Consider the following 16,778-nt stretch of genomic DNA (forward strand, 5'->3'; position numbering starts at 1 on the left):
CTTTACACACAGCTGTTTGGAGTCATATGTGACAAACAGAATGCAAAAGGTTGTACTGAATAATTCAGACAATGTTGGAAAGTTAGAAAATTTTAGTGACTGGAGTAAAATCACAAAGGGTTCAGTTTTCGGTCCACTCCTATTCCTTATATATGTGAATGACCTTCCACTTAACATTCAACAAGCAATTTTTGTTCTTTTTGATGATGATAATAGTGTTATAATAAATCCCTTTATAGAGAAAGCAATAAAAGAGTATTTTCCCAAGAATTATTAAGTGGTTCTCTGAAAATGGACTCTCCCTACATTTTGAAAAAACAACCACATTCAGTACTCTAAAACAGATAGTATTGTACGAACAATTCATGTAAAACCTTAGCAGGAGTCAGTAAGTAGGGTAGAATGCTGCAAATTTTTGGCTGTATATATTGATCAAAACTTCAACTAGAATATGCTTATTACTTAGCTTATCAAACAATTAAGTTCAGCTGTCTTTGCTCTTCACATAGTTGCTAACTTGGAAACAAACATATCGATCATCTGACATTTTATACATAGTTCCAGTCAGTGACACTGCACAGAATAATTTTCTGGGGTATCTCATGACTTAGAAAGAAAGCATTGATTGCCAAAAAGTAGCAGTAAGAATAATAAGTAATGTTCACCCACAGAAATCATGTAGTCACCTCTTAAAGGAGCTAGGCATTTTAACTGTGCCACCACAGTACATATTTTCACTAATGAAATTTGTCATAAACAATCCATCTTAACTTGAGAGGAACAGTGATGTACATACGTACAACACTAGAGGGAAAAATGACTTATTAGCCATTGTTAAAACTGTCAGTGATTCAGAGAGGAGTTCAACATACAGCAAAAAATTTTTTTTGACATTTTTCCCAATAAAATAAAATGCCTGATAGTGTAAATTGTCAATCTAATTTAAAATTAAATTTCCTGGACAACTCCTCCTCCTCCATTGATGAATTTCTACTTAAAAACTAATCATAATAATAATAATGTGTTCATTAATGTTAGCATTTATGTATAAAGTGAGTCATTCCACATTATTTTGTAAAGAATTGGTCAAATGACCTATGGAACATGTAACTAACTAATCAACTAACTTACTAACTCATCTATAGCTGAGTGATGTGTGGCACATAGAAGCATGCAGCAGAAACAGTATTTGCACTAGCTTTTTAACTCTTGTTCTTTCTCTGACAAAAGCACACACCTTCACACACACAACCACACAGGTGCTCAAATACAATCACTTTCAGTGGGCAACAACAACAAAATTTTTGTGACCGTTTTGAAATCCAGTAGCTTATTTTGTGTTTTGAAAATGTATGATCAGCATAACAGAAATCTATTTTCATGTATCACATCAGGATTCTTAAAAATTGCACTTTATACAGAATTTTACATCATGCTTTAAAGTTGCAGTTCCACATTTTGTGTAAGCTGTAATAAGACCAGTATAATGTACTAAACAAGAATTAAATGTTTATTCTATTGCACTATTTTCATACAAGGGACAGAAATTAATGCACAAAAAATAATTAAAAAACATTATACCTTAAGACTTACTACAACGCATACCTCCTTTCCATTTCTTTAATGTCTTGGAGAGATCTCTCAATCAGTTCTTCACTAACTGCCATGAGGTTTTCTAGAAGCTTATCCAGTTGTGAGTGAAGGAATTGTACCATCAGACTTATTTTGTATCTAAGGCTTTATATTTTTCCAGTATGCTGTTCATATATTCCACATAGTTTGAATCCGTATTTCCCAAGAACTTCTGAACAATTTCTTTGAAACCAATCCAAGCTTTCTTTTCTTGAGGAGTCATACATTTTTCAAAGCTTTTATCTTTAGTTAGTTACATGTTCTGCAGCCCTAAAAATATACCACTTTCATTTTTGTTTCTGCGAGCACAGGAAACATGTTGGTGAGGTATTTAAAACATTTTTTTCTGCAATGTAAATCACTTCATTAGTCCCAATTTAATGTGCAAGGGTACTAGAATTTTCTGAGGATCAGCTAATGTTTTACCAATGATATTGTTGGATCCTAGAATCAGTGGTTTTTCTTAGAGGCTATTCTCATGTTGTTCAATGGTTCTTTCTATCTTGGCTGTCCCATTCACAAAAATAACATGGACAGCTGGTAAAACCTTGTTGTTGTCCTTACAACATAAAGAGAACTTTGAAAACACTGAAGATTATCCATTGATGTTTGTTGTAATTTACTTTTTCAAGTAGCAGATCAAGGATTTGAGATGGACAGAATGACTGACTGAGTCTGATGCTAGAATTTTTTGAAAGCTTTCATGATGCCTTCAGCTGCCGTTGTCTTTATTTCATGTATGGTTGTACAATTTCAGCCTTAGGCCATTTTCAAGTGTTTACATAGTTTAGTAGTAAATTATGCCATGAATGTTGTTGCTCCTATGACTCCATGTTAACCTCATAAAATAAACCCAAGATGTTTTACACTATTTTCGGAGCACATTACCTTCAAGCAGTTGTTGCAACAACAGCTCAAAAGTAACACGCTCCAAAAATAGCATAAACATCTCACATTTATTTTATGAGCATAACATGGAGTCATAGGAGCAACAACATTCACAACATGATTTACTACTAAAAATCATCCGTAAATTAGTTGAAAAATTGTACACTCATACTTGAAATAATGAGAATGGCAGCTGAAGGCATCATGAAATCTTTCAAAAAATTCTAGCATCAGACTCAGTCAGTCATTCTGTCCATTGCATTGTAAATGATTCTAGAATGTTACTGTTATGTAGTAACATGCCTTTTTAACTTCTATTAGTTGAGTCACTGAAGAGCCTCCAGTCATCTGTCTTGTAATATGCTCCTAACTTGTTCATTATGTTTGGAATGTCAGTGCAGTATACTTAAGAGTCTCCTTGCCTAAAATGCTGTTCCATGTCTTTATTTCTCTCTCTGTATGTGTAAAATGTTACACTTGTTCCCGGAGTGTAGCAAGTTCTTTTCTTTCAGCCTTGAAACTAGAACTGCTGAATATCCTTTGGGATATTTAAATCTGTGCCCAAATCATATAGTTCAAGTCATGGGAAATGTTGGGGCATGTCTCGTATATATGCCCAACCAGAATCTTCAGAAGGCTCATCTGATGTACAATTTAATTCGGAAAGCAGTATCTTAAGGTTATTAGGAGGTATAGCTACAGGAACATAAGCACCATGTGGCACAGTCTTCTAGCAGACTCCAAATCAGGATAAATAATTCTCTTCTTGATTTTTGTGTTGAAGTCTTTTACTCTGAAAATGCAGAAGTAGCAGTTGTTGAATACCACACCATTGGAACTCCAAGACTAAGGGACTTTAATTTTCCTATGGCCATTTTCTTAACTCCACAATCCAAATGCTACACACAGTATGAGAGGCCCATGATTTATCCTGATCCCCCATCCCTTCCCCCGTTCCCCTCCAAAACAAGCAAAATAAATACATTTAATAAATGAGGTTATGTTCTGTCTCTGTGTGGTGATCATAAAACGTCCACAAATATAACAAAGTAGATATGGATTGTCCAAACACTCCTCTGCATGGTTGCAGCTCAACAAATAAACTGGAACAAAATGATCCACTGAAACACTCTGCCCAACCCTATAAAAGGCAGACCCATGAGTGAATGCAGCCATATTATCTATCACCAATGCTGCAATTACAGTACATCATGCAATGTGTGCATGACAAGCATCAAAATTGTTTTCTCACACGAAAGGCCACTGCCAAACCATAGCAAATTGCAAACTTGACCATCCAGTTGCTGAAAATGGTGTACATCACGGCACAAATAACTTGTACACGCCACTCCTTCCTCACCCAGATCATGTACTGCCTTCTTCCACCTCCCTCCTTCCCCCCCCCCCCCCCCCCCCCCGCCCTCCAATCTGGGCATTATCTTTTTGTCTCTAACCCTCCTCTCTCACTCTCTCACACTCTCACACTCTCTCTCTCTCACACTCTCACACTCTCTCTCTCACACACTCTCATGCTCTCTCTCTCACACACTCTCACACTCTCTCTCTCTCACACACACACTCTCTCTCTCTCTCTCTCTCTCTCTCACACACACACACACAACACACACACACACACTCTCTCTCTCACACACCTCTCTCTCCACACACTCTCACACACTCTCTCTCACACTCTCTCTCACACCACTCACACTCTCTCTCACACACTCACACTCTCTCTCACACACTCTCACTCACTCACTCTCTCTCTCTCTCTCTCTCTCTCTCTCTCTCTCTCTCTCTCTCTCTCTCACACACACACACACACACACACACACACACACACACACTCTCTCTCTCTCTCTCTCTCTCTCTCTCTCTCTCTCTCACTCACTCACTCTCACTCACTCACTCTCACTCACTCACTCTCACACTCTCACTCACTCTCTCTCTCTCTCTGTCTGCCCTTTTCCATCCCCTGCCTTTCCCTCCTCTGATCCTTGTCTCCCTCTTCAACTCAACTTTCCTCTCTTTTTCATCCCCCCATCCACTGTTTTTTCTTGTATGCTCTACCCCCTGAACTCGTTTTGCCTTACTGTGCGGCCACTGGAGTCACCTGTTGAAAGACCTGCCTCACAATATCCCACTACCCCCCTCCTTGCCTCATGTGTCCTTCCCTCCCCCTTCGCACTCCCATCTGCCAAAGCAACTATTTTCTCTCAATAACAGATAATCAACAGTCCATCTTGCTGCAGTCATAAGTGTGTGGTTTGGGTGCCTGCATGGTTGTATGTGCATTTTTGCTGGGGGAAAGAGCAAGAGCTCAAAAGTTGGTGCAAGTATGATTTCCTGTTGCATGTTTTCATTGGTCAGCTGTTGACAGCCATATTTTCATTACCAAAATATCATTATATTCTTATGATTACATTTATCAGAACATTCTACAACTATTCAGGTACCTTAACACTACTGGTAAGTAAGTGATTGTTTATATTTGTAACTGTGCTAATGAAAGAGATGTTTTCATATTATTTGATATACTTATTCTACAAAAGCACTCAATTCTACATACTTGAAATACTGATGGTTGCAGTACCCAGATGACACAACCGTATGCACCTGTTATGAGGCATCCAATCAGAAGTTTGAGCTGAAAATGCATTCTCAGGAAAAGAAAACTCATCAGCAACACAAGTGCACATGTTTCTGTGATGTGCTGAAACACACAAAATACTTATTTTGAGAGATTTTAATACATTCTTAAACTAAAATGAAGTTATTTAACTTTTAGCACTCTCAGACTTTTGTGCATATGGAAGGTATTTCCACAATGATTGGACAAACTTTCAAAGATGATGGAAAGTGGGAAAAGGAGTAAAATTATGAAGGAAAAATCTGTTTGTGAGTACACTGTTCAAAATGTGTAAACCAGAATAGCTAATGGCAGTCAGCAGGAGTTCCTTTTGTTGTTGGTAAGAAAGCTGGATTTTTGTAATTTCATTTCTGAGCATAAATCTGAAAAATCCTCAACTAAAATCTCTGTAGGTGATGGGGTTAAATGTTATAGATATTACTCCATTAGGTGTATCTTACAACAGTGATCAAAATGGTAGTTATTGCACTGGGACATCATACTAATAAAGAAGTGAAACATTATAATATGTTCCACAGAGATGAGCCATACATTATTTTGTAAGGATAAGCAGACTTATTACATCTCTAGTGACATTACTAATAAATGCTGTATTGTAATGAGAGCTTCACACAGTGGTAAGTTTCATCTAGTTTATTTCAGACATTATAATGTGGAGTGTCCAGGAGTCATAAGGGCCATAAAAGTAACATCTGTGCTGAGCTGTGTATGGTACATGAAGACACCCTGAACAGTTTACATAACATTTAGCCTCACAAACAGTTTGAAAAGTATACACTAAATGCTGTCCAAAAGCAACATTCATTGCAGAGTCATCTTGAAGTGTTTCCTGTTGTGATTGGAACACAGGGAACACAGGATCTTGGTAAGGACAGAATGTGGATGAAGTTATCATTGAATTATTACTTGAAAAGGAGTATAATATACAACATAATAAAAGAATTTTGGAAGAGAGAGAGGAAATTTTCCAGCCCACGAAAAGACTAACAGAACATGTGAGAGACTGAGAGATGTATGTGTACCATTCAATATGAAAATTATATCCACACAGTGCAAAAAGATACCAAAAAAGCAAAGACATGGTGGTCACCAAGCTCTATGTTAAGGGTTTCAAATTGATCATGTAGGAACCACCGGCAGAGAGAAGCCAACTCCCATTCAGACAAAAATTAAAACTCAACCTATTCCTAAAACCACTAATAATAAACCTTTCAAGATACTGCAGTATAGGATAGACCGAGTGAATGGCAACTAGGATATAAATATCAGAAAGAAATGGGCACACTGGACTAATGAATGTTACACGGTAGCTCAAAGAAGCTAAGAAGGAACAAAACAAACAAATTTTCTGGATAAAAGGGGAAGGTACCCATAGTCGAATGATGAGAAGCTACTTTAACAAAATGTTCTGATGCTTGGGAGAATCTTAAATCTGCTAGAGTGAACTTTGTAGAGTTCAAGAACGAAAGGAAAAGAATAGGAAAGACTATCAGGAATGCCAACGAAAATTTGAGAAAGATCACCTGTGGAAATGGAATAACATTTAAATGAGAATAACATAAGAGACTTGTAGCAAATCTTTAAGTCAAAGCTTTATAGCTATTCATCACCAAACCTCTGCTTTAAGAATGATCTTTGGAGATTAATTTTGAACAACAAATAAATTTGTGACTATGTAGCCAAATATTTCAGACACCATCTAAACTGTGAACCACCACATAATAATCTGATTTTCCAAGAGCTAATAATTATATTTCCCAACTGAAGCTCACCAGATTAAACAGAAATGAAAAATATCTTAAAAAGCCTCAAAAATAACAAAACATCTGTTAGGGACTCATTCACTATGGAGCTTCTGGGTATGAAATACACTAAACTCTCACTAGTCTGGCCCTCAGTAGTCAAACCTCTTAGTAATCTGGCCCACATCCAGCCTCATGCAGAAATGACACACACAGTAATGAATTCTCATGTGCAGGAATGTTGTTAGTTAATTATATTGTTAAACAATGCTATACATGTTTGAAATTGTGGCTTTTTTTACAGTTCAGTATCATGGCTTCTAAAAGGAAATGTGCTTTTATAGACCTCAAGCATAAACTCAAAATTAGATATTTGTTGAACTGAGATTCTCCACAGAAAGCCATTGCTGCTGAGTAAATTGTTGGACAAGCAACTATTTACAACCAAACTTTGACAGAGAGGTAATCAAAAGCGTATAGGGAAGTTAAGATGCAAGTTATGAAGAAGAGGACATAGGAGGACGGACATGAAGATATCTCATGCTGCTGGTGCTGAAGCTGCAGACATCTTCCTGGAGTACATTATGCAACAACCAGAAACATGCAATACCAATGTAATGTTTGTGAAGCTGTTGTGTGATAAAGCATAATCACGTATTCTCATTGTGGCAACTAAAAATTTGGGATATGTTTGACAGTGAGTGATACTACTGTATATGTACACACTCAAGGACTAAGTTTTCCATGAAAATAAGTGCATCTTATGACTTTATAACACATAATCCCTATGTACTTATAATAAATGTAAGACACACTTAATAATCCAGTACATTCACTAATCCAGCACCCATATGTGCAAGGAATGGCCAGATTACTGAGAATTTAATGTACTAGAACAATTAAAGAAAATCATTTAACAGAAAAGATCCAAGATGAATGGAACATGTAATTATTTACCTATTACACAAGAAAGGAGGTATCAACAATTACAGAGGCATACCACCTTTCCCAGTTGTGTACAAAATACTCTCTAGAGAACTACAGAATAGAACAGCATGTCATGTAGAACTGCAACTAGGATAGTACTGAGCAGGTTTCAGAAAAGGACTGTCAGGCATATAAGGGATATTTGATAGAAACCAAAAGGCTAGCAGGAGATAAGAGGCATGTAATTCCATACACCAAAACACACTTATAAAAATGCTGGAAGAGTTTGGAACAGATGACAACAAACATTAAGAAACATACAGTCATAAAATAAATTCTATGGAGAGATATCAGAATCATTTCACATCAAAACAAGAGTAATGTGAGGAGATGGCTTCAACACCCCCCTCCCCCCAAAATCAAATGATATAGTTACTGAAAAGTTCAATGAAAATTTGACTCTCATTTAAAATAGGTACCCAACTCGTGTAACTATCAGTCTACTCTTGACGAGTTGGCAAAAGTATATGTTTGAAGTTGGTGATAGGCATAAAACATCATCTGAAATTGTACCAAGTATTTCTCTGAAAATAATTGTCAGCAATGAGTTCGAGAGCCAGCAAGAAATGAAAATAGTTGCAATCATTCTAACAAGACTGAATACCATAACATCCAAATCCAACAAAAATAAATACATGTGTATCTATGTAAGAAAGAAAACAGATTAAAATTTTCTTGACACTTTCCTAAGAGTCAGATTCCATACATCCCTACTAGCTATGTAAGTTGTAGACCAGCTGCAGCTTAATTTCAAATATTACAGCTCATGATGAAAAATGTGATGCACCCAGAAGACAGAGTCAGATTTCAAAGTAACGTCACACACATACACATCATGGGTGGGTATGTACGATGAGGAGTGGCAATTCTGTGTGACAGAGTAGCCACCAGAGTGCATTGGTGGTGTTTGTGTTTAGTTTTATTACCAGGCCTGACGGGGAATGTGAGAGGCTTGAACAGTATCAGATGTTGAGAAACCTCTGTGAAGGAGACTGAGATGTTGCATACTTGTGTGTGAGATTATTATCAGCGCCCAACAGAGTTTCAGACTCAATGTGAATCTCTGTTTAGCCAGCTGGTTAAATTGTGCTACATCCAGATTTGTGGGGCATTTGGATGAGACAGTGGCCCAATTTTGAACTCCATGGGAATGTGAGGGCAGGCATACTCATCGACAAGCTTCAGGTTGACCATATACGATCACCACAAGGAAGGATCACCATATTGTGTACCAAGCACAGAAAAAATAACGGACACCCTGCATCAATCTGTATCATCCTGCGCCACTGGTCAAAGAGTATCAGCAGCCAGAATAAGGAATTACTGTTCCATGTGCAGGCTGGCACTAATACTATAACACAAGTGCCTGCATTTGGAGTAGTGCTGTGATTAGTTAGCATGAACTGCTGAAGAATGGTGTCACACTGTGTTCAGTAATGAATCTTGATTCTGCACTACCCTTGATGACCATCGTCAATGAGTGTGGCATCAATCTCAGGAGAGGTCCCATTCTTACTGTGTTTTGGAGAGGCACAGTTGAATTACACCTGACAACATGATGGGGAAGCTGTCAGGTATGACTTCAGATTGCGGCTGATATTGATTGGAGGAACTCTGAGAGCATATCACAGACATCACATGTCCCCATGTGTTACCTCTCTTGCGACAGTCTCCTGGTGTGATTTTTCAACAGAGCAATGCTCATCCACACATGGCACACATTTTTATAATTTATCTGCTTGATTATTATGAATAATAGCCAGCTACACTACTCTGTAATTTTTTTTTTATTGTATATCATTCTGGATGAGCCCATTTTGGCATATTGTCATCATCAGGTGCTCTCACAAGTAACATCAATGCTTCATGTCCTGTCTTTTTTAGAATTATTAGTTTCTCCTAGGTGTACACTGGAGATGTATGTCTAATTGTACTGGTTCCCATGTATGCTACTTTTCTGACAACGTACATGGAAACCAACTAAAATCAAATATACACTCCAGTGTATGCCAAGGAGGAAGTAATAATTCTAAATAAGATGGGACATAACAGCAATGATGTTACAGGTGAGAGCAACTGATAATGGCAACATGTCGAAACAGGCTCATCATGAATAATATAAAATTAAAACATTTTACACAGCAATGCAGCTGGCTATTATTTGTAACAATCATGTCATTAAAAGACATATTTTGTACTGCGGGCCCCAAAGAATAGAAGTTGTCTGCATGATCCTGAGGTAACCCCATGGTCAGCAAGGTGATGGGTTCTGCCCTTGATAGAACATGTGTGGGACCAGCTTGGATTTCAATTCCATCCCAGTGCCGGTACCCATGACACCAAGGACCAGTTACAACAGCTGTGGGCCAGTTTGCTGCAGGAGAGGATACAATAGCTTTGTGGCACTCTTTCCAACTGAATCAGTGCCTGCATCCAGTCCAGAGGCAGTGCAACATCACACGGACAAATGTTCTCACATTGCCAATTTCTTTGTAATTTGATTTAATTTTACAGCACTGACATAAAATCATATACCCCCTCAATCAGTGAAATTTTATTTCTTTTCCACCTCCCCTTCTGGGTGCTTTACTTTTGTGTCAGGCAATGTAGTACTGGCACAGTTTAAAGTTTCCTACCAAGTAAATTAATAACAAATGAAACACATCCCCCATGTTATACATAACAGGTTAGGACACTGTTGGAGAAACAATGAAACAAACATACCAGGTTTCAAAGAATGCAAAAGGTTCCAAGATTGGTGATGTTTTATGGAAGCTCAAAATTTAGCAAGGAATTCTATGTGAGATGCTTCTAAAGGTTTCCACAATGAAATCCTCTTTGGAATTCTTGCAGAAAACTCAGAGACATTCTAGTCCTATGTAAAATACACCAGTAGAAAGACACAATCAATACCACTAAAGCTGAGATAGGAAACATGGTTTTCTAAAATACCTTCACCAAAGAAGATGCAGTAAACATTCCAGAATATGAATCAAGAATGGCTGCCAACATGAGTGCCTCAGGAGTTGGTACACTTGAGTGACTTAAATCACTCAATAAAGTCAAGTTTTCCAGCCCAGACTGTATACCAACAGGTTACTTTTGAAATGTTTTAATGAAATGGCTTAATTTTTAACAGTCATATAAATCACTCATGTGACGAAAGATCTGTACTTAGACTGGAAAGTCACACATGTCACATTAACACACAGAAAAGGAAATTAGAAGTAATTGACTGAATTATCGACCCATATCACTGACACAAATTTACACTAGAATTCTGGAATATATACTGTGTTTGAACATTGTGAAAATGTTGAAGAAAAAGACCTATTGCATGCAGCCTGTGCAGAATTAGAAAGTATCATTATTGTGAAACGCAACTGGCTCCTTATTTGTGTGAACTGATGAGTGCTACTGGCAAGACATCTCAAGTCGATTTTTTTATTTCTAGACCTCCAGAAAGCTTTTGTTGCCACCACTCTCCACAAATAGCTTCTCATCAAATTGGATGTCCATGGAGTATCGTCTCAGTCATGTGACTTGATTTGTGATTTCCTGGTGGAAAAATTGTAGTTCGCAGTAACCAATGGGAAGCCATCAAGTGAAAGAGAAGTGATATTTAATGTTCCCCAAGGAAGTGTTATACGTCACCTGCTGTTCCTGATCTATATACATGATTTAGGATACCATCTGAGTACACTTCTAGGATTGTGGATGAAGCTTTCATTTATCTTCTAGTTAAATCATTAGATGATTAAAATGAATTACAAAGTGATTTAGACGAGGTAGTGAAAAGCGGTCCTAAACAATGAAAAGTGTGATATGCTCCACATAAATACTAAAAAAAATATATTAAATTTCAGTTACACAATAAATCACAAAAATTTAAAGATTATTGATTCAATTAAACACTCATGGATTTCAGTTATGAAGAGTCATCAAATAAAATATTATGGGCAAGGCCAACCAAAGACTGCCTTTTATTGGCAGCACATTTACAAGATGCAACAGATCTACTAGTAGTACCTACACTACACTGGTCTGTCCTGTTTTGGAGTACTGCTGGATGGTTTAGGATCTATACTAGATACTTTTGACAGAAGATATCGAGAAAGTTAAAAAAAAAAAAAAAAAAAAAAAAAAAGACAACTCATTTAATTTTATCGTGGAATAGGAGAAACAGTGTCATGAATATTATAAGCAAGTTAGGGTGCAATTATTAAAACTAAGGCCTTTTATTGCTGATATCCTTTCAAAAAATTGTTGACTCCCCATCTACATAGTGAGATATGACCAGTATCCATAGTACGAGGGTGGCTTGAAAAGTTCTCACAGTCACTACGAGAGGTCAGCACTAGCGCAACAAGTTGTTCACATGATATTCATTGGACTGTGACACTGTAAACACATGCCACATCAGTGCTCTTGGTAGAGAGCTGTGGCGGTGATGTGGCTCTGTTGTTGTTCCTGCATAGTGATTTGTGAAGATGGACAAAATCGATATTCAAGCATTGATTAAGTACTTCATAAAGAAAGGTATGAAAACAAAGGACATTCATGACAATTTCCAGAATACACTGGGAAACTCTGCTCCTTCATATTCAACTGTCACAAAGTGGACAAATGAATTTAAATTTGGTCGGGAGAGCTTAGATGATGATCCGAGCAGTGGTCAGCCAAGATGTGTCACTACTCCAAAAATCATTGCAAAAGTGCACAAAATGGTCATGAGGGATTGCCGACTGAAAGTGTGTGATTGCTCATGCTTGCCAAATGTTGTCTGAAAGGTTATATCACATTTTAACTGAAGAATTAGAAATGAAAAAATTATCTGCAAGATGGGTGCCGCGACTCTCGCCGTGCACCCGCACACATGTGCTGTCAACATGGCAAAATTACACGAACTAAGGTATGAATTGTTGCCACACCCACCTTATTCACCTGATATGGCTCTGTCTGACTCTGTCAGAGTTTCACTTTGCCTTTACATATGTCTGCTTGTGTGTCTGTATATGTGCGGATGGATATATATATGTGTGTGTGTGTGTGTGTGTGTGTGTGTGTGTGTGTGTGTGTGTGTGTGTGCGCGCACGCGCGCGAGTGTATACCTGTCCCTTTTCCCCCTAAGGTAAGTCTTTCCACTCCCGGGACTGAAATGACTCCTTACCCTCTCCCTTAAAATCCACATCCTTTTGTCTTTTCCTCTCCTACCCTCTTTCCTGATGAAGCAACCATGGGTTGCGAAAGCTTATTTTGTGTGTGTGTTTGTGTTTGTTAGTGTCTCTATCAACATACCAATGCTTTCGTTTGGTAAGTTACATCATCTTTGTTTTTAGATATATTTTTCCCACGTGGAATGTTTCCCTCTATTGTAGTCACATGAAGAAAGACATACATGGACATCAGTTTCAGTCAGACGAAGAAGTGCAAGAGTGGGAGCAATTGTGGATCCATCAACAGCCAATCATAATTTACAAAACAGGAACTGACACCTTATATCTCAGTGGGATAAATGTCTTATCGCATTTGACAATTGCTCTTGAGTAGAACCATTCCATTGTCCCATTGTGGCAGATGTTCAGTTTTGATTTGACTGCCATTCGTAAATAAAAAGTGAATTGTCACTGTTTTTTTGAAATAATATTTTAGATGTATTTAGTTATGGCTAAAAGCTCTATAATTATAAATAGATAGTAGATTGTATTTATACTAACCCATCCTGCAACACACCCTGTCTCCCAAGGAGAATAATCCGTTGATACTGACTGTAAATAACACTCTGCCTGTAAAAATCATTCATAATTTGTAAAACATAATTAAAAATTATTAGAAAACAAACAAATATGTACATATATTGAGATTACTGTGCTCTTACCAGTTCAAGCATGTTGCAGAGTGACAAAGATGTGCATACTATAACATATAGGCACGTTCTGACACATGGTTGCTCAACTATTCTCTCTGAAGTTGTATAGAAGAATTTCAAGATACAGTTTTGTGGGGGTGTAACTGGTCCTTCATCACCATGGGGATCATAGTATTTATTCCACAGAAAATGAGTCCAAGTTGTAGGCTGGAGAATAAAAAGAAAAACTCCAACCATTCCATAGCCTAACCATGGCAGCCAGTGTGTCCTGCACAAAGAATACCAACTTAATATTTGCTATTTTTTCAAGGAAATATTAGTACATAATAGCTGACTTTATTTAGAGGCTTACAGATTTCTTAAGTTAATTGATTTATTTAATTTTTTGCATACAAATAAAATTTAACTGGTAATGAGCAGTTAACTCTGCTGGCAAAAACATGACTTACAAAATATGAAATATTTTTTAGTTGAACATACAAGAGAAAGCAAGTAATAAATGGTGATATTTTTAAGAGGGAAAGAAAGACATAATGGTTAAAAATGGACTAACTTATTCTTTTTGAATATAGGTCAGTTGCAAAAGCAGTCGTATTGTATATTCGCTTGACTATGATCACTGAAAAGTATTTATGTGGGCATATTTACTAAGCAACTATATCTGCATGGATGTATATCAGTGCAAAATGCCACAACCAACAGTGGGGAAGGGCAAGTTTGACTACCTGGTTGATGAGCATGCTGATGAGCATTGTGGTCAAATTCAGTACCTGCTAGACAGCCTGTGTCATCTTAAACCCCACTACTCCTCTTTCCACTCCCAACCTCCAAACATCAGTTTATATAAATCATATAGGTGGAAACTGTCACTCAAAGATGTTCGTCATTTATCTGATTCATATTTCTTTCTGCTGTCTTGGAAGAGATGAATACAGATTCTGTATGGTTTTCAAGTAAATCTTGTACCATTCTTCCTGCAAAACAGTGGCAAGTACAGGTAGTGATGATGGAAATGGGTAGCAGTCATGCACTCTCCTCCCTGAAGTAGACCACAGAGGCACAATAATATTGAGATCTAGTGACAGCATAGCCAGGGGAGATCTAACAGTTCATTCTTGCACTCACAAAACCAATCGTGGACAATGCAAGCTGTGTGAAGAGGGGCCCTATTGCTTTGGAGTGCAGTACCATCATTTGAGAAAAAATATTGTGCCATGGGATGGGCCTGATCAGCCAGAATATGATGATAATCCTTGCCAGTAACTCAGAGTACCCACGAGGCACATGGAATAGAATGATATGGCTGCCCAAATCATAACTGAATGCCTGCCATATTTCACCCTTGGGATGCAAACTTGGCCAAAAGGTGAAAACAGTGTGCATCAAGATTCATTCAACCAAAGAACTTTTTTCCATTGCTTCATTGTCCAGGTTTTATGGCTTCAGCACCATGATTTCCAGTTACAGGTATACACATCACTGATGAGTAGTTTTGGAATTCCTGGTACTGACAGCGTTCAGGAATCATGGCTTTCATGTCTACAGTGACTTCTTGCAGCTGTTTTTCTCTTTTTTTATCTTTTTGTCACAATAATTTTCAGTGACCATCTGTCACAGTCGCTCAACACACACTTTCATCCATGTTGAGATGAGTGATTTTTTTCCCTCACTATCTCTTGACGTGGTATAAATCTTCAATATGGTGACTCTTGCAACACCAAACAGTTCAGCTACCTTGGTTACAGAAGCACCTACCATATGAGCATCAACATTTTGCCAATGTTTAAAGTCATGAGCTCCAACATAATGCAATCTCAGTTAAACAGAACACTGTCCCGATCACAACTAACTCTTGCATCAAGTTGAAAACATTGCACAGGAGCCATTCATAGTCAAATTCAACAGTGCAACCTGCAGGGTTGGTTAGCATCTGCGTTTATGATCAAGCATGCATTCGATAGTGTTTCCATATTTTTGTCCAGTTCCCATGTGTTTTGATTTCATCTCTTAGGCTCACACATTTTATGTGGTTTGGATTCTTCTTCAGTACTGATGAAGGTACAAAAATGGAGTTCAGTATGTATAAAATGTGCAATACTAGCATTTCATTCCTCAAGAGTTACAGAGGACTGAAGTGTTGTTAAATAATGGATAATTCATTAAGAAAAATATTTCATGCAAATCGTGGCATGTAAAGAATGGAATGACGATCTACCAGTGTATAAATATAGATGAGGATCAAACTATTATATCAAAAGAGATTAAATGAAAAATGTGAAATGAAACAGATAGCTAGGAACGTAGATGGTGACTGGAATGCTATTAAAGAAATTGTTATGCAAGCAGCTGCTAATGTTTAGACAGGAGGAAAAAGAAATATTCTATAGTGGTACTGATAATGATTTGGAATGAGCATACTTGCAAGTTATGGAATGATCATATCTGCAAACTAAAAAAAAAAAACAAAAAATTGGTGTATCTAAAAACATTTTCATTGCTTAATAATATGGATTATAGAGAGAATTATAAAAGTAAACCTGCTTTAGTGAAGAAAGAAATAAGTAAAATTAAACAGGAATTGGAACCAATATCTGCATGATAAAGGACATGATATTCAGGTGAGACAAAACAAAACATAAAAATTATGAAGCACTTACATAAATAAGAACAAGATATTTTATAGTTAAATATAATATCTGAAAAGGAATAGTTGAAGTTCTTTAAATGCTTAGGGACTGATAATAAAGAAAAACCAAAAACAAAAAGCAATACCAATGACTGTAGATCTGATAGCAAAGGAAGAACAGAAAAAAATGATCCAAGAAACAAAAAGTCATCAGGCACTGATAATATATTTTATTACTTTTTGTATTCATCATCAGCCAATATGTGTTGAACCAGACAATTTTACATTTCAAGTTTTTTATCACATTCAGTATTTTACCATCTTATTTGCTAGAAATTTGCTTAGTGTTGATGTAGTGTGCGTGGAACTGGTAAGAAATGCTGT

The 16,778-nt window shown here is 37.1% G+C and overlaps 1 protein-coding gene across 1 annotated transcript in view; it reads right to left on the reverse strand.

The window, feature by feature from the left end:
• LOC124796388 (adenylate cyclase type 2-like) overlaps positions 1-16,778 on the reverse strand; it is a 179,918-nt gene that overhangs the window by 71,184 nt on the left and 91,956 nt on the right. The window contains exons 11-12 of the mRNA XM_047260556.1: positions 13,778-14,036; positions 13,617-13,685 (exon numbers count right to left, since the gene is read on the reverse strand). Coding sequence (XP_047116512.1) covers positions 13,617-13,685; positions 13,778-14,036 — 328 coding nt within the window. The remainder of the gene's footprint in view (positions 1-13,616; positions 13,686-13,777; positions 14,037-16,778) is intronic.

Source organism: Schistocerca piceifrons, chromosome 4 (assembly GCF_021461385.2).
Source record: "Schistocerca piceifrons isolate TAMUIC-IGC-003096 chromosome 4, iqSchPice1.1, whole genome shotgun sequence".
NCBI lineage: Eukaryota > Metazoa > Arthropoda > Insecta > Orthoptera > Acrididae > Schistocerca > Schistocerca piceifrons.